General features: G+C 41.5%; 1 protein-coding gene across 1 annotated transcript in view; it reads right to left on the bottom strand.

Moving 5' to 3' along the window:
• The window catches only part of STEAP3 (STEAP3 metalloreductase), a 40,120-nt gene extending 19,623 nt beyond the window's left edge, over positions 1-20,497 (bottom strand). Inside the window, exon 1 of the mRNA XM_061608969.1 lies at positions 20,403-20,497. Within this exon, the coding sequence (XP_061464953.1) occupies positions 20,403-20,450 (48 nt within the window). The 5' untranslated portion in view covers positions 20,451-20,497. The remainder of the gene's footprint in view (positions 1-20,402) is intronic.
• Between the last annotated feature and the right edge of the window lie 1,254 nt (positions 20,498-21,751).

Here is a 21,751-nt window from a genome sequence, read left to right as displayed (position 1 = left end):
AGTGTTTGTCTGGAATTGGTCGCATATATGCACCCTGCTCTTCTTTCTTTTCCCCATATTTGGCACTTAGTGTTAAGACCAATGGAAACAACTTCCCCTCAATGGTAGTTTGATAACTGCCAGGGAGGGAGAAGCATGTATTTGGTGAAAAATGTAAATGTACTGCCTTCAAGTCAATCCCGACTTATGGTGACCCTATGAATAGGGTTTTCATGGTAAGCAGTATTCAGAGGTGGTTTACCATTGTCTTCCTCTGAGGCTGAGAGGCCAGTGAGCTTCATGACTGTGTGGGGATTCGAACCCTGGTCTCTCAGGTCCTAGTCTAACACTCTAACCACTGTGCCACACTGGCTCTCATATTTGGTGAAAAGCATGTTGAATTCCTAACCCATATCCTGTTGGCAGTCACTTCTCCTGCCCTTCAACTCAAAGAGGTTGTGAAATTGGCCAGACCAGTTGCAAGCAGGTCCATTCAATTCTACTGGTGAGAGGACAATTTTTTAATGGCAGGGCACTGGTGAGAAGGAGATAGCTTTGCGCTGTTTTATTCTTTTAAAAGGGCTATGGATAATAATAATAAATTTAATTTTTGTGTCGCCTATCTGGCCGAAGCCACTCTAGGCGACGTACAAACTAAAATTCAATAAATTACAATAAAATACAGATAAAATACAATAAAATCAGTACAATCATTAAACATAGCAGCATGAAATCAGTTAGGGCGATCAATAGATAATAAAATATCCCCCCCCCAAAAAAAATTAGCCCTCCCCGGAATTCCTGAAGGCCTGTCCAAAAAGCCAAGTTTTTAATGCCCGGCGGAATATATTCAGGAAAGGGGCATGGCGAAGATCGAATGGGAGGGAGTTCCAGAGAGTGGGGGCCGCCACTGAAAATGCCCTCTCTCTAGTCCCTACCAACCTAGCTGTTTTCGTTGGTGGGACTGAGAGAAGGCCCTGTGTGGCTGATCTGGTTGGGCGGCTTAAATTGTGGTACTGGAGGTGCTTCTTCAGATAAACTGGGCCAAGACCATATAGGGATTTAAAGGTTAATACCAACATCTTGAATTGGGCCCGGAAAACAGCAGGCAGCCAATGTAGATGAAATAATACTGGCGTGGCGGCGGCTGTTTGTAAGCAACCGAGCCGCCGCATTCTGCACCAGTTGTAGTTTCCGGACCGTTTTCAAGGGTAACCCCACGTAGAGCGCATTGCAGTAGTCTAATCGAGAGGTGACCAGGGCGTGTACCACCAGTGGGAGCTGATGAATAGGGAGGTAGGGTTGCAGCCTCCGTATGAGATGTAATTGGTACCAAGCTGCCCGGCTCACTGCCGAAATCTGAGCCTCCATGGACAGCTTGGAATCAAGAACCACCCCGAGACTGCGGACCTGATCTTTCAGGGGTAAACTCACCCCATTAAACTGTAGGTCAACAGCACCCAACCTCCCCCTGTCACCCACAAGTAGCACCTCGGTCTTATCAGGATAAGTGCATAGACTCTCATTTAATCATGCAATTTTTAAAATTGTTTTAAAAAGCCCTTTCCAACACTGTAAGGAGTGTGGGTTTTATCCTACAAGTGCCATTCAGAATGAGCAAGGGTGTCTGCAATATTCCCAGATAAACATCCCAAACCCCAGTTGCTTTGTTTTTACAAGGCAATGCAATGTGGGGGTGGTGTGTGAAATTGGACAAGCAAATGGTCTGAAAACATAAGCAAGACCAGGAGATGTTAAAAGGTTATTACTTGCCATAGGTGCTATCTAATAGGCACCTGTGGCTGCACACCAGATGCTGTTCAGACCACTAGGGCCTAGCTTTGGCTTTTTGCAGATATTGCTTGTAGTGCTGCAGGCCGGAGACCATGGCAGGACAGAAAAAAGCACTTCTTTAACACAACAATGTCAGCCCCAGATTACTGCTTCCAGTTGTGTACAGTTTGTGACTTCAGTTTAATGAGGCCTCTATATGAGTACAAATGCTTGAAAGCTCCTCCTATATGCTTAAGGTTTTTCAAGGCAGGGCTGGCAGAATTCTTTTGGGAAACTGAATGTATGCAAGCTGTGTGATTATCCTGCTTGGATATTTGTATTTGCATCACCCACCCTCCCCAACAGAAAAACTTAGCCCTTGACTAAATATAACTGGAGTGCATTATAGGTGCTAACAATGGTAAATTGCTTTTATATGATAGCAATTGTATACAATTGTTTGTATGCATATTTTCATTTATTCTTCCTTGCAAACTTCTTTGGGAACATGATTAATAGGAGGTATAAAAACTGCTATAAAAATAAGTAATATTTAACTAAAACCTAAGCACTTGTGTGAATATGCTGCCTCCTAGACGGCCAAAGTGACTTAATATTAAACAATCTGGTACAATCCTGTACATATTTTTTTGGTCTTAAGATTGTGCTATTAGTTGTAATCAAAGGAAGATAGAGAACACCAGCATCTGAAATAAACTCCAGTTTTTACTGATTTTGTTTTTAAAAAGTGGGCCCAAAAAAACTCTTCCTGCAGCTGCTTCATTATGAGGGAAACAAAGTAATTTAATTCCTTCCTCAGATCTGGAGAGTCTTCCCTCAGAAGAACTGAGCAGGTGCCACATCCCTGCTGAGATCTGAGCAGATTTTGGTAAGAAAGAGACCTTTTAATCAAAGACACTTTCTTTGTCTTCAGCTCTACAAGATATCCCAAAAGTCTCTCTTTCCAGAAAGAAAGGTAATACAACCTGACCCATCTACATATAATTTGCAATTACAACAGCAAAGATACTAAGCAAAAATCACATACCCATCACTGCCAGCATAGAGGAAGATAAATAAAACGTAGAGCCAGTGTAGCATAGTGGATAGAGTTTTGGACTAAGACCTAGGAGACCAGGGTTCAAATCCCCACTTGGTCATGAAGCTCAATGGGTGGCTCTTGGCCACTTACCATCTCTCAGCCTAATGTACCCCACAGGATTGTTGTGAGGATAAAATGGGGAAGAGGAGAAACATGTATGGTACCTTGAGCTTCTTGTAAGAAAGGTGGGGATATAAATTATGTAGGAGTAGGAGTAGTAACATCTAATAAAAACTGAGGAAGATGAGTGTGTCGGCCATGGTAGTTTTTACTGGCAGTTACAATCAGCAGTATGCAAGGCTACCCAAAATTAATGGCTAGCCAAAGCTTACTGTCAATCCCTTTTGAAAGTTAGGAAACTGACAGCACAATCCTTTGCATGTGTATTTGGAATTAAGTCCCTCTCTGCTCAGTAGGGTTTACCCCAAGGTAAATGTATAAAAGATTGCAAGCGTGACAGTGGGAGGGAGGCAGCCACTTACTTATTTGACAGTGCCAAAATTTGAGAATGTGACTGTCAGATATGAATTTTGTGCACAGATGTGTTATTAGCCTAGGGCAAGAAATGGCACTATTCCTGTGTTGTCTTCTGGAATAGCAGGGACTTCCAAAGCTAGAGAAGGATACCTTGTCTAGCATGAAGTCCAATACAATTTCCACACAAGATACATTGTGGATTCATACCTGCCTTGCCTCCACAACTACAGGCAAGGTATTTAAAAATAATACAGGATTGTGAAGAGCCTGTACTTCAGACATTTCTGTTTGCTCAAGCTGAGCGCTGGAAGATGTCTGCATGTGAGCTAATATGATGTTTCAACATGGTTTCTTTCTTTGCTACAGTAAAACACCACAGTTCATGGACTGGATGTAGCTAGTCTCCCAGTACAATAATGTAAGGATCTATACGAATCCATTTTGTAATAAAGAATATAATTACATGAGAATCTGACAGCCTGGAGTGTACCTTTAAGACTATGTTCTTGTACAACTGCAAGTCTTTTCTTTAGTTTAGGGCTTTCCCCTTTCTAAAGGTTCATGCTGATGGTGTGATATGACTTATATCCTATAGCAGGTGTAGCTAACATACTGCCCTCCAAGGGTTGTGGGACTACAACTCTGTAATCTCTAACCTTTGGCTATGCTGGCTGGGCTGATGGGAACTGTAGTTCAACAGCATCTGGAGGACACCATCCTTTTAGAGACAGAGCTACTTAGTTTAACAACAGTTTTGATTTCAGTGTAATTTAATTTGCCGCTCCATGTGTGGGAAATAGGGTGGGGAGGGAAGAAACAGCAGCAAAAGACAAACATAACATTCAAGACGTTGGCTACCACAGTCCTTTAGTGTAGTGACAACTGAAGAATGGAAGGTTTGACACTGGAAGTGCTTTAATACATCTGGTGAATTTAATAAGCACAGGTCAGACTGATGCTGAATCGAGTGTATTTTTCCCTGAGTTTTTTGCTCCCATAGGAGCAAATGCAACCATAGGAGCTGCAATCTCTGTATATACATGTGGGTGCTTGGGAAGCACCTTCTTCAGTGCATGTATTTGCTTTGTCTTGTTTAAAACATTCTTAGTATGTCTGTAAGGGCAAAAAGGCCTCTCAGCGTGGTTTACAAGGTGAAATGCAACACAATCCAATATCAAAAACATAGTAAAAGCCGGCAACAATTAACACATTTCTCCACCCCCATACTATACAAATCCAATACAAAATACAGCCCAGAACAATCAGCAGTACTACAAAGCAGCCTTTGGCCTACAACTCCTATCAGCACAGCCATACCTGTAGCCACATCATGGGGTGAGAGGAAGGGAAGAGTCATTCGAACAGTCTTGACAATTCTGGGCACTTAAAAAAAAATGGCTATATGGTCATGAGACAAACTTTTAACTGTGTAGTTCCCAGTCATCTGAATCCATCCTGAGTACTTATGCAGGCCTGATGTAAGTTACAACAGCCACAGACACCTTCATCTGTGGAAGTGTCCCATGCAGCCGCTATCTTATTTCTATGCTCTTGCCGTATATGGTACCAGGCCACACATATGCTGATTGTTACCACAAGCAATCTCTGGCCATGATGGATGTTCTACTGGCATGGCAACACTGCACATGTGGTAAGAGCATTTGAGATGGTGCGAGGGTTGTGTTGGATGCTTACACAGGTAAATGGTTTGGCCATGGCAACTGTAACATTTCAACTGAGCCTTAAGATGTGTCTCAATCTGATTAAAGATGGAAACTATGCATCTTGAAGATCATACTGAAAAGTATATTTATTATTTTTTATTTGGGTTCTTCGGCAAAGACTCTTTATAGGCTGCTCTTCAGCAAAAGCTCAAAGTATATGATTGATTTTGGCATTTCCTCTGTTTATGTTGTGAAGGATTCTGGCCTGGACAGCCAAAAAGGGGAAAAAGTCATTGCTAGAAGTTTCGATATTTGAGACTTCCATTGGCTGATCAAGAACAATGAGCATATTAGACGAGAGTTGAAACTGTGGAATGCAAAGCCCTTTTAGAGAGTTTCTTAACTCAGTGACAGAGATTTCAGTGTAATTTAATTTACAACTCCATGGTATGGAAAATCAGAGGAATAAAAGAAATAGCAAAAGACCAGCGTGATATTCAAGATGCAGAGTAAAGTGAAACCATCTGACAGTGTAAAAAAAGGGAGTTAAGGCAGGAAGAGAGGCAACCAGAAGGAGTTCACTGAATAAAAGAGATAAGGGATGATGTATCATAAGCGGACAATGTTTTCTTCGGAGAGATAAAAGACAGAGCGAGGCGTACCTAAGGAACTTCTTGTATGACAAGAAGAGATAGGATGCCTCTTCTATTTGGGCTGCAAGTATTAATTATCAGACATTCCCACGCTGTTAGGAGGCCAGCAGAACTACTTAGAAATAGTTCAAGGACTGATGGATTGTGCATACTTTTATGAATTTATAGCATTTATTAATTACATTTCTGTTCTGACCAAGCAACTGAAGACAGGATTTCCACACAATTTCCTATGACCAGACTTGCTTAGTTTCAGTGGGTTGCTGCACCAGGTGGCTTCAGATCACGTCCTGGGCCATGGTGTTCAGTTTGCTTCCAGACAACCTATTTATTGAGCATTCATCCTGATTTGTTTGCACAAAGTTTGTGGGGAGGTTACACAATATTTATTGAGTATACATTCAAGCGATTGTTGACCCACACTTTCCAAGGCCTTTTGCCATCACTTTCATTATTAAAAAAGGTCTGATTTGGGGGGAAGTAGGTTTGTTCTGCAAGTCTTCTAAATCAACTTTAGTTGTGCAACCTGAATTTGCCAGTATGTGATTGTATCCCACCCAAAAATAGTGACGGTTTGGAAGCACCCTGAATCTCATGAGAATCATTTTACTATTAAACCATAGGCTAGGTATAGTTACCCCTTGATTGTCTTTTCCTTGCAGTAGGATGGTTTGTCTATGGTTGCTGATGGGAATGCTGATGATTACCTATTGCAATTTTTTTCTGAAAACATAAATTGCCTCACCAATGTGGTTCCTTTCATAGGTGAAGGAAAATCACTCTGTAGGACAGTATTGACAGAGAGCTTTTAGCCTTTTGATAAAAATGTAGACATATGGCTAAAGTTAGCAGTGGACTTGTGCAGTCTGATTGGGATTTAAAGAACTACTTAGTTTATTCTACGGAATAGCCAACTGCTTTTAAAATTCACGGGGCAAAGCAGTTTGTGATCTCTCTCTCTCCCTCCCTCCCCCCCCTCCCTCTGTGGCCTCACTGGGTGAATGCAAGCCCCTCGGCTAGTCCAAAGTAGTTTAAAAATAGAATATAAATCTTGGCCTTTGTCTTTTAACTCTGATGGACCAGCATGTAGTGAAATCAGTGGCCAGGTTATTCCATGCTGAGTTTGTTCTCAAACTGAGAACCAAAGCATATTACATAACCAACTGTTATTTTTGTAGAGCAAATAAAAGTCAAGGAGTTTGACTCAGCATTCTACTTAAGCATGTATTTAACACTAAGAGCATAAGTGCCCTTGGGACTGAATCTGGATCTTAAGACTATAAAAAGCTATATGGCAGGTAGGGCAACATCATGGCCACCTGCAAAATTCCTAGTATGCTAATAGGTGCAATAAATAGCAACATAATATAATACAACAGCTTGTTTTGGCAGATAGTGCAAGAAGCTCTGGCTCCTTGCCCACATTGTGAAAAGATAATGGCTGATCATCTAAGGGCTCTTTAACATATCTTTTACTCTTTAACTATCATGCTTGAATTTTATTTGTAGGAAAGAGTCTGCATGCTGTCCCTGATAGACTGTTTCTAGGAAGTCACCTTTTCCAAGCAATCAAAAAACTCTACTTTCCAGTTCAGAGAATGTGATGCTTCTTCCCAACAGCACAATAATTGCCATTGCAGTTTCGTTGCGGAATATGGTTGTGCAAGGGTAATGAACATTGAGTTCTGTTGCTGGTCAATAATTAAGTATTTCTTTAGCTACTCAAATATATGGTGCAATCAGTTTATATTTTTTTAAAGAGCTGACGGGTGTTCCTGTGTTGCCACAATGTACACCCAGTGCAAGCCTTGGAAGGTTTGAAAAATTTAAGGATTGTTTTGATAATAAAAGTCCAAAATTTGTTCGCTGTTATATGCGTAAATGGAGTTTATCAACCCCAGCCAATGCAGTTGTGCTGACGGAGGATGATGGAAGTCATAGTCAAAAATATCTGGAAGTCACCAAGTTAGCAAAGGCTATGAACCTCCCTAGCATTTGAGGTGTATGAATGAAGACTTGTTACAAATTGCACCCTTCACGAGGCTAAGTTATTTTCTCTCTACTAGAGGTTTATGGAGCCCTCTATTGTCCTTTCAAAGGCAAATGGCATTGAAACATTTCTGGCTGAAAAAGCCTTTGATTGCTCATTTTCTGTTACACTGGTTTTTTTAAAAAAATCTGATACTGATTTTATTGGAAATGGCTGCTTTTAATATTGACTATTCTAGTTATTTATTTAAAACATTTATATTTTTACCTTGAAATTAAAGAATTGGCAAGGCAGTTTACAAAAAATGACCTTAATAGAAATTCTCAAAATCCCTAAAAACCAATAAATGAATTATTGATTTAAAAAACCAGCAGAATAAGACACTACGATAAAAACTGAACTAGTCAAAATGAGAAAGCAGCTAATATATATGACTACATTGTAAGTTTTTGAACTGTACATCTCTTGGAAACTTTGAAAGATGTATACATTTTTAAAAAACCATACCTTTAACTTCCTTGAAATTTTGGAGATTAACACACAATCCTATATAGGTAGAGGGCCTTCTCAGTGGTGGTGGCCCCCAAATTATGGAATGATTGTTTTGACGAGGTGCGCCTGGTGCCAACACTTATCTTTTTGGCACCAGATCAAGACTTTCCTCTTCTCCCAGGCATTTTAGTATGTGTTTTTAATTTTTTTTAAAAAAAGGTGTTTTTAAATTTGTATATTTGTTTTTAATGTTTTAATTGTTGTATACCACCCAGAGAGCTTTGGCTATGGGGCGGTATACAAATGTAAGAAATCATCATCATCATCATCATCATCTGTATTGTCTGCTAAAGCTTAAAAGAACACAGCTGTTGATTAATGTTAGCAATCAATATAAGCAGTTGTGTTGTTATAGTGGAGTGATAGAACAAACAGTAATACCTCAATTAACAAAGTAGATGCGTCCCTGGAAGTTACTTCTTTAACATAAACGTTGGTACTAGATGTAGGAATAACATGGAAAGAATAGGGATAGGTTCCTACACCCGCTCATAGATGGTGGGGGCAACTTCAACAGGGGCTTCAAGGGGTGTCTACCCACTCCCTCTCCTTCTCCCCCTCTGAATCATATTGGATCCTTCCCTCCCCAGCCCTGGGAGAAAACAAGAGATCTCTTTAATGCAAAACAAAGACACAGGCTTCTCAGTTTCACCCTAGCAAAGCAAAAACACATGCCTGTCAGTTTCAGCTTAAAGCAAAGGCACAGGCTTGAACCTTTAAAAAAAGCCTTCCTTAAAAGGAGCTTCATTCCTGGAGGATTCGCTAACTGAGGTATTACAGTACACCTTACAATAGAACATCCTAGGTTTAGTCACTGGCACCCCCAGAATAGGATCTTGGATAGCAAAGCTGATCAAGCCAACCCCCCCCCCCCGCAGTTGGAGACCAGAGAGCACCACTGGCCTGAATGATCCATTAGTCCGACTCCTACCCAGTCCAAGGCAGCCTCATATCTTTGTATATGTTGTAACACCCAATGAGATCATAAAAGTGATTAGCCTGTTTTTCCTAGCCCACCCATGAAAATATATTAATTATTGAAGAATGGGGTGGGGTAGGGAGAACTACTTTTGAGAATGCTTCCCTGCCTGGTCATCTGGAAGCAGTTCTTACTGGTTACCAAGCAAGTGTCTATTGACAAGTCTCTATTATGTATACAGAGGTTGTAACAATGAGTCTTCAGTGTGACAAATTTCTGAAATTAATATGGATCAGGCAACTGGGTCTCTTTGCCAACTCAACATCTATTTAAACATAATATTTAAGTTCTGTGTTAAGTTTTGATGTGCTGCTTATTTTATGCAACTGATAAGTAAATTTGTCCGGTCAAGAACTGTATTGTTTTTGCTGCTTCCTGTCTTTTTGTCACCAGGCAATACAATAAAGATGTGAATGAAATAAACACTCGATCAAAACTCTCAACAGACAAAAGTTTAAGGAAAAACCCATTATGTTGAATTGAAACAGCTTTGCAGCTGAGTCAACATGATTACCTTGACAGTAACATAGATATATAAGTTTGGAAACCTTTAACTTAGTGTCCATAATAACCCACTGGCTTTTCTCATCTTTAGGTTTTTTAAAAAATATTTTCCTCATTCAGTGATCCCTCCCAAGTTGCTGTTGGAATCAGCTAACTGAATATTTTACACCACCTTCTTCCCAGCTTTTCAGAAAATGTTGTTTTAAAAAGCCTTCTTGAAAACAAATGGCTGTAGTAATCAGCAACCATCAACAGAACTAACATGACTATTAATACTATATACTAGCCTTCCTCAACCTGGGCCCTCCAGATGTTTTGGACAACTCTCATCACCCTTTACCATTGGCCATGCTGGCTAGGGCCAATAAGAGTTGTTGTCCAAAACCTCTGGAGGGCACCATTCTCTCAGCACCAATCACTATGCAGCCAGAATAGCAACATCCAGGTACCAGACAGAAGTATCAAGCAGGATTGGTAGAACCTAATGGTTTATTAATTCTTTTTTTAAACAACATTTTGAAGACGTACCCCCCAAAAAAACTTTAAAGAAAAACAATCCCTAAATGGGGGGGGTGCACCCAAAACAGGCCAATGAGGACTTGGGCATGCAGAGTGGTGCAGAATGGCAAGTGTCTGCTGCAAGGCAAAAAATAAACAGGGAATTTGGAATGGAATGGAGTATTCTGGTAAAGCGCATGGCTGGATGCAGTTTTCCAGAATACTCATTTCAGACTTGGAAGAGGAACAGTCTATACTACAACATATTGTTTTAAGCCAGTGTGGTCAAGTGTTTAGAGTTTTGGACTATGATGTGGGACACCAGAGTTCAAAACCCCACTCAGCCATGAAGCTCACTGGGTGACCTTGGGCCAGTCCCTGCCTCTCATCCTAATCTACCTCACAGGGTTGTTGTAAAGATAAAATGGAGAGGGGTGAAACATGTGCACTACTTTGAGCTCCTTGAAGGGAAGATGGGATCTAAATGCATTAATTAATAAATATATAAATAAGTCCTACTTGTACCCCGATTTCCACAACAGCATTACTAATATGGCTCTATGGCAGTGTTTCCCAAACGTACGTGTGTGCGCGCGCGTCCTTCTACCTTCCAAGATCACCTTATGTGGCAACAATCTTTATGGTACTGACCCATGATTTAAGAACTAAGAACCTATGAGTGTGCTTTGGTGGATAGCATTGGACCTGTGTTTCTGATCAGGTAGCCATGATTTGGAGGGGCTATAGCACAGTGGTTAGAGCACATGCTTTCCATACAGATGCCCTTATGTTCAATCTCAGGCATCTCCAGGAAGGGATGGGAGAGACTCTTGTCTGACTCCCCAGGGAAATGCTGCTGCCAGTTAGTGTAGACAAAGCTGAACCAAGCGGACCAGTCATCTGGCTCCATGTAAAGCATTTTCTAACCTCAGGCAAGTCTCTTTCTCTCTGCATCCACTGCCTGCCAAATAGGAATAACTTTGATCTGTATCTTAGGTTTGTTGTGACAAATATGAATATATGGAAATTGTACAGTTCCCCTTAGAGCCTTTGTGTGAAAAGGTAAATGCAGCAGGCTATGAATAAATAATATGGGCCTACTCAGTCACTGAGATTTGTTTTTTGCTTTTTTCCTTAGACATAGCAGATTATCTGGAATCCTAGAAGCCTCTTTGGTCAGATAGCATTGCTTGGGTGGAGCCAGAGATTTGTGGAAATGGATCCACCGTTATGGATATCCCTGGGTTCCTTTCCTGCAAAATTATCTATAGGTGGTTGATTGAATTTTGCATGCCAGAAGAGCCTACTCATGATAGACAATCACGTAACTGAAGCTTAATTAATCTTAAATCCTACCTGTCTGGCATACTTTAGAGTTAAGTCTCTTGGAAATTTGCCCAGCACCTATGCCAAATAACTGCCAGTAAACAAAGTTAATTCCTTCCCATTAATAAGAGGTGACATTTACTACTGAAACCTCCTGTTGCTTCTTGCTACAATTACCCGATCCCTATGCACTTCAATGGCCAATAATGATTTTAGTCAAACACACAAGTTAACAATTTTCATGGCCAGGGAGTCAAGCACTGATATACACATTTGCAGAATTGGGATTATAAATCCAATTGTTTTCAGAAATTTGCACTGTGGATTATTTTCTGAGGCTGTGTTTCACAAGATGCCATGCTATTTTTTTTTAAAGAAAATCCAAATTCTCTTTGCATACCTCTATGCATTATTTAGTCTACTTTGGAAATGAAGGTTTTGAAACAATTTTAGAATTTCTTTCCATAGATACATGTGGGCAGGAGGCAAGGAGGGAACTAAATAGAATTGGAAAAGTCCCTGGGAGTTGAAGGTAGGTGGTTAGTAGGACAGAGTGGACAGGAAACGTAACAGAGAGGAATTGGGAGTTGTCGATGACATTGATCCAGCGTGGTGTAGTGATCAGAGTGTTAAGACTAGGACTGGGAAGACCCAGAGTCAAATCTCCACTCAGACATGAAGCTCACTGGGTGACCTTGGGCCAGCCACCATCTCCTAACCAAACCTACCTCATGGAGTTGCTGTGATCATAAAATGAAGGAAACCATGTATGCTGCATTGAGCTCCCACCGACAACTGCAAACTCAGCTCAGCCACATTCCTGAGGCTACTCCAGATGCTGCCCTGGGTTTGGGGTTTTTGTATCCATGTGGGCTTATTAACTGCAGTGACCCCCTTGTTGCTGAAGGTTTTTATTTATTACAAATATAAAACTGTATATTAAAATACCCTTTAATGACCTAACAACAACATTAATAAAATACTTTGAAAAGAAAAGAAATGAAACGTGGCTGGGCAAGCCACAGAATTTGTTATTGCAAAATCACACTGGTTCCAAAAGAATAGTGTAATGGATTATTATTGTTATTAATTGCCTTCCACACAAGTATCTCAGGGTGATACATGATACAAACAGCTTAAAACAGTTAAAACCAACACCAAAAACAGGATATATAAAAATACAAAGCTCTATGCTGGAGCAGATATATTTTTATTAAATATAATTGTTTATACACATATCCCACTCTTCTTCCAATGTGCTTAGGATGGTATATGTAGCCTCCTTTCCATTTTATCTCATAACAACCATGTGAGATAGACTGGGCTGAGAGATAACGACTGGTCTAAATTCATCAAATGAGCTTCGTGGCTGAGGGGATTTGAACCCAGGTCTTCCTTAGCTTCAGTCCAGCTCTAACTACTATACCACAATGGTTCTCTGCGTGTCTGCCACTGTCTTTTCTAGTCTTCCAGTAAGATAGTTGTTGGTAGCAGTAGTAGTATGAACTCCTCCATAATCCCTACTTCCCCAGCTTTTCTACATGCACCCTGAGTGGCACACAAGTCTGCCCTTGACAATGGCCAGTCATGTCTGAGGACCAGAACTTACATGTGGGAGCATCTTTTTTTGAATATAGATTATTGGTAGCTCTAGAAAGTGGGCATTTTCAGCTTGGCTATTAAACACTGCAGATTTGAAATTAGATACTGTAAACAGTTTTAAATGGACCCCACCTTTTTATTAATTTTTAAAAACTTCTTTTTTTAGAACTCACATAAAACATTGCTGGTTACAGACATGGATTAAGGAGACCAGAAAAGTTGCTACACCTTACAGAAGAGATTTTCCTGAACTCTTAAAAGGGTCATGTTTGGTTTTACACATACAAAATGAAGCAGAATTGTCAAGAGGAAGAATTTGGGTTCAAAAAGGCCTCCCATATATTATCCCTTCATTAGTACTTCCTGTGCAATCTTACTCGAAAGCAAGTCCCATTGTGTTCAAGGGTGCTTACTCCCAAATAAGTGTGTATAGGATTGCAGCCTCAATGGCACCTGCTTCTAGATAGCTATATTTGCATTTGAAACTATTGTATTTGGAGTAATCACCTTATTTTTTTGATGAAACTGAGATTATCATACTTTGGACACATAATGAGAAGACCTGATTCACTAGAAAAGACAATAATGCTGGGAAAAACAGAAGGGAGTAGAAAAAGAGGAAGGCCAAACAAGAGATGGATTGATTCCATAAAGGAAGCCACAGACCTGAACTTACAAGATCTGAACAGGGTGGTTCATGACAGATGCTCTTGGAGGTCACTGATTCATAGGGTCGCCATAAGTCGTAATCAACTTGAAGGTACATAACAACAACAAAACCTTATTTTTTAAAATGTTTCTTTTAATTTCTAATATTATTCACTTACAAGTTTTCTCACAGATAGCGTTTTGATACTATTTTACTGTATGTGCAGTGTTTGATGCAGCTGATAGGGTTGACTTTGTCGCTTTATGTATTCATATCTTCTTTTCTGGCAAGTATACCTCTGAATGGTATTTTTGGTTAAAGTGTGGTTCACTCATTTGTTTTCCATAATCTGTCCACTGCCAGACTTGAAAAGATAATGCCCCACTGCGCATGTGTTAGATTCTACTTCATCTTATTTTGGGAGATTTTATTCCCCCTCTCCAAAAAAAAATTGCTTAGGGAATGTTGGCATGACATGCTCTGAAGGCCTTTCATTGAGATTATTTTCATTTACTCTCTTCCTTGAAATATTTTTGGGAAATATTCAAGGACAAAGTCAAAGCATTCTTGGATGTATTAAACAACTGGCATCTATACTGCATATTTTCTTATTTTTGCTTTTGTTATTGCATATCCAGACTACTCAACTTTTGGGATTTTTTCTATTCCCCCCCAATATGTGTTTATGACTTATAAAATTGCACTTTCAAAGTGGTGTTTGCTATAAGAAGCAGCGTAAAGAGGCTTAGTGTCATATTTAAGTCTTAAAAAGAAAAAAAAAGCTTTGCAGGAATTTTGATACTACAAGCTACACCTCCTTTCCCAGCATGTTTTGGCTTTTAGTTCACTCCAGGAAGTGGCATATTTCAATGCACACAGTGTATTCAGAAAGCAATTTAAATGTTCTTAGGGGAAGGGCTCATATTCCTGTAATAAATGTGTGTGCACTAGCTAGGACAAAAGGTGGGGAAGTGTTATACAAATAGATGCCATTGTTGATGCATTCATTAACTTTCTGTCACCTAACAGTTTGCCGCATTCAAAATCTGATCTTATTCACCCTTATGTACCCACAAGCACCGAAATCAATACTTGAAATTGCTTCCACTGTTTTGGCCAATCCTTTTTTGCAGTTTCTGTGATTTTTGTACATCTTGAATATGATGGCCCTGACAGACTCCAGCAGCCACGAACAGCCACACTAAGACACAGTCCACTGGAAGTTCTCCTGCACAAGATCACTGCCACCAGTGGGTAGATGTACAATTTCTTTCATGTAATTGAGCAGGAAAATTTTCCAGTGCCCTAAAGTAATTTGAACTTTTCCTCCATGCAGACTGCTATAGATTCAGGCCATCAAGGTTGCCTCTAGACTCTCAGTATTTTGCAAGAGAGATTCAATGGCATATTGGAAATTTTGGTTTATTTATTATTTATTTATTTGGTTGCATTTATATACCGCCCTTAGCAAATAGCTCTCAGGGCGGTAAACAGCATAGGGTAAAATACATATATGGCAATAATAAAATCACAAAAACATATATGACATAAAAACAAATACAGTTAAACAGAAAATAAAAATAAAGACTTAGTATACAAGATTAAAAAGCTAAAAAGATTAAAGAGATTAAAATGCCTGGGAGCATAAAAAGGTCTTTACCTGGCGCCGAAAAGATAATAGTGTAGGCGCCAGGCGTACCTCTTCGGGGAGGCTATTCCACAACTCGGGGGCCACCACAAAAAAGGCCCTAGATCTAGTAACCACCCTCCGGGCTTCACAATGAGTTGGTACCCGGAGGAGGGCCTTCGATGACGAACGAAGCGAACGGGTAGGTTCATAGTGGGAGAGGCGTTCCACCAGGTATTGTGGTCCCATGCCATGTAAGGCTTTATAGGTCATAACCAACACCTTGAATCTCGCCCGGAAGCAAATAGGTAGCCAGTGCAGGCGAGCCAGAACAGGAGTTATATGCGAAGACCGACTGGTCCTCATCAATAATCTAGCTGCCGCATTCTGCACTAGCTGAAGCTTCCGAACTGTCTTCAAGGGCAGCCCAATGTAGAGTGCATTACAGTAATCCAATCTCGAAGTTACCAGAGCATGGACAACTGAGGCGAGGTCGTCGCCGTCCAGATAGGGGCGTAGTTGGGCTACCAAACGGAGATGGTAAAACGCATTCCATGCCACCGAGGCCACTTGAGCCTTGAGAGACAAGGAAGGGTCAAAAAGAACCCCCAGACTACGGACCTGTTCTTTCAGGGGGAGTGTAACCCCATCCAGAACAGGATGCACATCCACCATCTGAGCGGGGAAGGCGTTCACCAACAGTGTCTCAGTCTTGTCTGGATTGAGTCTCAGTTTATTAGCTCTCATCCAATCCATTATCGCGGTCAGGCAACGGTTTAGCACATCAACAGACTCACCTGAAGAAGATGAAAAGGAGAAATAGAGTTGCGTGTCATCAGCATACTGATGACAACACACTCCAAAACTCCAGATGACCGCACCCAGAGGCTGCATGTAAATGTTAAAAAGCATGGGGGACAGAACCGACCCCTGAGGGACTCCACAATGGAGAGTCCAGGGTGTCGAGTAATGTTCCCCAAGCACTACCTTCTGGCGACGATCCGCGAAGTAGGAGCGGAACCACTGCCAAGCAGTACCCCCAACTCTGCGAGGTTTGCGCAATTAAAGTGTGTTAAAGTGCTCCGTCACAACAAATCAACTTAAAAAAAAAGAAGACTTTTGTAGTTAGGGAAGCAACCAGGGAAATGCATTAAAAAGTTTGGGATAAATGATTGATGGGTATAACCTCTATGTAAGTTTTGGTCAAGCAAATCAGGACGAATGCTCAATAAACAGGTTGTCTGGAGGAGCCCTGAATGTATGGCTTACTCAGAGCATGAAATCCGCCTCATCACAGTGGCCACCTTTTCTTTTTGTCAGTTTCCTTTTATCTATGCAAATATTTTCAAAGCAAGAAAAGAAAACTTGAAAAAAAGAATGAAAGCTTAAGAACCATCCTCTCTTCTAACATACTGTCCTTCACTTAGCATTCTGCTGTGTGGACCAATTCCTGCAAACTTTTATCTCCTGTTCTTTATTAGCCTGGATGAAGGGAAACACTGCCTACAGAATATTACACTAACTTGAGGCCAAGGGCCCTTACAGACTATTGCTATTATCAGGTGGGATTCAGTCAGATACCAGCAAATTATGTATTTAGAATTTATAAATATAAATTATAGATTACAGCAAAGCCTTTGACTGTGTAGATCATGAAAAACTATGGAATGCTTTAAAAGAAACGGGGGCACCACAGCATCTGAGTGTCCTGATGCGCAACCTATACTCTGGACAAGAGACTACTGTAAGTACAGAATATGGAGAAACCAATTGGTTCCCCATCAGAAAAGGGTGTGAGACGGGTGTATTTTATCACCCTATTTGTTTAATCTATATGCAGAACATATCATACGGAAAGCGGGATTGGACCAAGATGAAGGAGGTGTGAAAACTGGAGGGAGAAATATCAATAATTTAAGATATGCAGACTATACCATACTACCAGCAGAAACCAGTAATGATTTGAAACAAATGCTGATGAAAGTTAGATGAAAGCACAAAAGCAGGACTACAGCTGAACGTCAGACAGACTAGCGTAATGACAACAGAAGACTTATGTAACTAAAGTTGACAATGAGGACATTGAACTTGTCAAGGATTATCAATACCTTGGCAAAGCCATTAACCAAAATGGAGTCAATAGTCAAGAAATCAGAAGAAGGCTAGGACTGGGGAGGGCAGTTATGAGAGAACTAGTCCTAAAATGCAAAGATGTATCACTGAGCACTAAAGTCAGGATCATTCATACCATGGTATTCCCAATCTCTATATGGATGTGAAAGCTGGTCAGTGAAAAAAGCGGGTAAGAGAAAAGTCAACTCATTTGAAAAGTGTTGGAGGAGAGCTTTGCGCATACCATGGACTGCAAAAAAGACAAATAATTGGGTGTTAGAACAAATTAAACCAGAACTGTCACTAGAAGCTAAAATGATGAAACTGAGTTTATCATACTTTGGACACTTAATGAGAAGACATGATTCCTTAAAGACAATAATGGTGGGAAAAACAGAAGGGAGTAGAAAAAGAGGAAGGCCAAACAAGAGATGGATTGAAGCAACAGACCTGAACTTACAAGATCTGAACAGGGTAGGTCATGACAGATGCTCTTGGAAGTGACTGATTCATAGGGTCGCCGTAAATTGTAATCTACTTGAAGGCACATAACAACAACAAACAAAACCAGCAAATTCAGGTTGCATAAAAAAATCAGATCTTTTGAGGAAAGTGATGGGGGAAATGCACTGGAAAGTGTGGGGAAACGCTTTGACACAACATTATCCAACTCTCCTGCAAATAAATGGGAATGAACATTGTCTAATTTCCCTGCAAACAAATTAGGATGAATTCTCAATAAACAGGTTGTCTGGAGGTGCTCCTGATTCTGATAATCTAGAGATGTACATCTCTGAAGTGTTCATAAATGAGAATTTACTGTATTTCTACAACACCTCTAGGAAATTATGAGACATTAAAATCTGATAATAGAGACTGGCACAGTTATTAGCCAAAACAAACAGTCTTATGGCACCTTAAAGGCAAACTGATTTATTGTGGCATAAACCTTCTGTTGATTGCTTGCTATCTGTCATTCCACCTCCTATGCTGTTCCAGAGCACACACACACACACACACCGTGCCTTTGAGAGCATTTTTCTAGGAGGCGCAGAAGACTGCAGGGAAAATGAGATGGTTGAAAATTGCTTCTGCTGACAGGAGTGTCCTATGAGCAGAGTTCTATTCATGGGACCTTAGGATCTAAGCTCTAGTCCTTTAAGGCGCCACAAAACCCTTTGTTGTTTTTACTGCAGAAGATTAACACAGCTGGGTCTCTGGAAATTATTAACCAGAAACACTCTGATTGACAAGAGTGACCATACACACAAGGTCAGACTTTTGTATGCTGCTGGAACTTACTAAGGAAGAACTAGCTCTATGCCCACAGGTTACAATCCTAAGCATCAGGGAGCTGGTCCAGCAGGACTTGCTTCTGAACAAACATATTTATATTTGGGCTGGGAATCAGTAAAGTGCATCAGGACCTCCCCCGCTTCCCTCCACCCACTTGCATGCTCTGAAAGATTGAGAAATCTCGTGCTTTTGTAACTATAACTGGGATGCATTCATATTTATCCTTTAGTGATAGCTTACTCCAGCAACAATTTATGTGAGAAAGTGCTTCCCTGCAGAAGGACGTGCCTACATGAACTGGAACCATTTGCTACCTACTGTTTTGGCAGTATGGATGATGCAGGAAAGAAGTATTTTTAAAATGATGTTTCTGCTGGAGTAAACTACTGGGGTTTAAGAGGATGTGTGAATGGAGTTGCAGGATCACTTGTTAACTAGGAATTGCGCGCAGGTGCCCAGCACAGAAACTAGACAGGCTACCAGAGGACAGGCGCCCCCTTCTCCATGGCCAGCATGGAAACGTATGCTCACAGAGGAGGGGCAGAACTCTTGGTTCCTCCTCTACCAGCCCCAAAAATGCTAGTAATCTTCGTGGTCTTATTTACAAGGCTGCAGGAGGCTAGTTCAAGGGCCTGAAGAGAGAACAAATCCCCTTTAAGCAGCCCTGTACATGCTTATCAGGGTAACAGTGTGTCCACAGAGTAAACGTGCCTAAGATTGGGTCGCATGTGAAGTTAACAATCCCATTTACTCAGAAGTCCTACTGAGTTCAAGGAGGCAGTTAAGCTGCACAATGAAATCCCGACATTATCAAATGGCAATCCAGTACACACACAGGAAAGCAGAACAAGTTCAAGGCGCCACATCTCATGCAGGTTTTGAAAAGATTCTTCTAGGTAGGCCTGCGAACGTATAACGCACCGAATCGACATCTGGTGGGAGAGAAACGGACTTACTTCTACAGTTAAGTTGGCTTTACTAGAAGGGGGGCGGAAATGCACCCACGAACTACCGGCCAGACGGATCACGTTGTGGAACGCATTCCTACCATGTGATGATAAAATAAATACACATTTGGAGGCAGGGCTGCACGGAGCAAGGAAGAGAGGCAAGCAAATGTAGCGAGGATTCCCGAGCAGAGCAAGAGAAATTTGTCCTACGGATAGGATCTGGCGCACGCGCCTATTCCACCCCCCCTCCCCCGAAGTGTATCTTGGAGCCTCGTGGGTTGCGAATCTGGTCTCTGTTCTACTGGGGGAGAGGGCTGGAAAAGGAAAGACCCCATTCTAAGGCCTGCCTCTTACCAAAGAAACAGAGACAGAACGAGATCTAAGGAAGGCAAACGCCTTTTTTTTTTTTTTGCTTGCAAGGACCGAGGCGAGAGCTCCTGTCTCCGGATCGGGCCCTTCCCAGTCTCTCTGCCATTCGAGCCCCCTCCCCTTTTCAGGCGGCAATCACGTTCCGTCTCCTCCACCCACCCGATTTCCTTTCGTGTGCGCGGCCAGCAAATGACATTCAGCCACGCGGCGCCGCCGCCCAACCAAAGCCCAGGCGAGCTGTGCAATGTGCGCTCTCTGCCTCAGTCCCCAGCAGATTGCCACCTTGGGCTGTTTACTCACCGCTCCTCGAGGGCCAAGACAGCGAGGAAGAGAAAGCAGGGTGTACATATATTTATATATTTTGGCGCTTGGAGCGAACACTGGACTCCTCCTCTTCCCGCCCGCCCTCCTGCCTCCCTCCCTTCCCCGCCTCTGCTCCATGTGTAGGAATCGACCTGCCTCCTCTGTCCTTATCCAGGCCAGGCGCTGCATGTGCTACGTTGTGGCTTTGGGCAGCTCTCTATGTAATCATATCTGGTGGACGTTCCTTCCCAGGGCAGCGCTTTACCATACCCACCCACCCAGATGTCACAGTATGATCAGTGATTAAAAAACAACCACACAGGAGATAACTCCCAGAAGGATTCCTCTAGCAATACAGAAATGCTCAAGAGATGCCTCATAAGGCAATATAGGACCTCGTGGGGCATCTTTGGTGGCCGCAAGCGCTTCATCCTCCCCGTCTGGATTTGGCCCCTGAAAGGCACAGGAAGGGTGGGTTATGTGGAGGCTGCGTTGTAAGCACGGATAATTTGTGGCATTGCATAACATAACTGCCGATCACAGAAGGTTCCTCTGTTATGTATCAGGCTTATCTTCTGATTTCTCCGGCTCTGTGGAGCTTGAGCCAATATAAGGGAGCCTTATCTCTGGTGTGCAAGTGGCATGGACTATACTAATATACCTTGACCATAGCTTTAACATAGCCGTTCCTTTGCAAGAGAACAGCCCTCTATAAGAAGGTGTCCTCTGAAGGGCTCTCTTGTCCAATTAACGTTTAAAGATGTTGGAGCAAAAGAAGAGGTAAAGGGCCCAAGGAGTTGCCCATCAACAGTTGTCACCTGGACAATCACGTTATCTGTTCACAGTCTTCCCCGATAGGGTGAGAAGTACTTTATTTCTATTTACAATAGCAATGTTCTAAATTTGCATCTATGCATATCGATTAGCAAATGCAGATGTTATGCAAATATGGGCCAGCACATGCCAATTTTATGCGTGTGTGTGTGTGTGATGCAATTTGTCTTTTTCTGGTGATGCTTAAGTGGCCACCCTAAATGTGGAGCAATGTTTAAAAATACATCCAAAAATACATCCAGAATTCTACCTCCTCATTTTGTGTAAAATGTAGAACTGGTCTCTGTTATACCACAAAGGTGGAAACAACACTGTCAAATGCTTATAATTTGACACTTACAGCACACACTGCAAAGTGGGGGTTGTGGTTGTATTTGTATTTGATTAAAAATATCTGAAGGCACCTTAAGATATTACCAAGGAACTTTTCATTTTTCTTCATTGCTTGCACAATAAGGCTTGGTCTATACATACAGCAGAATGAGGTGGCAGAGTCCTGGACTGATAGAATG

This window comes from Rhineura floridana, chromosome 2 (genome assembly GCF_030035675.1).
Source record: "Rhineura floridana isolate rRhiFlo1 chromosome 2, rRhiFlo1.hap2, whole genome shotgun sequence".
Taxonomy (NCBI): domain Eukaryota; kingdom Metazoa; phylum Chordata; class Lepidosauria; order Squamata; family Rhineuridae; genus Rhineura; species Rhineura floridana.
This window is presented reverse-complemented; position numbering and strand designations above follow the sequence as displayed.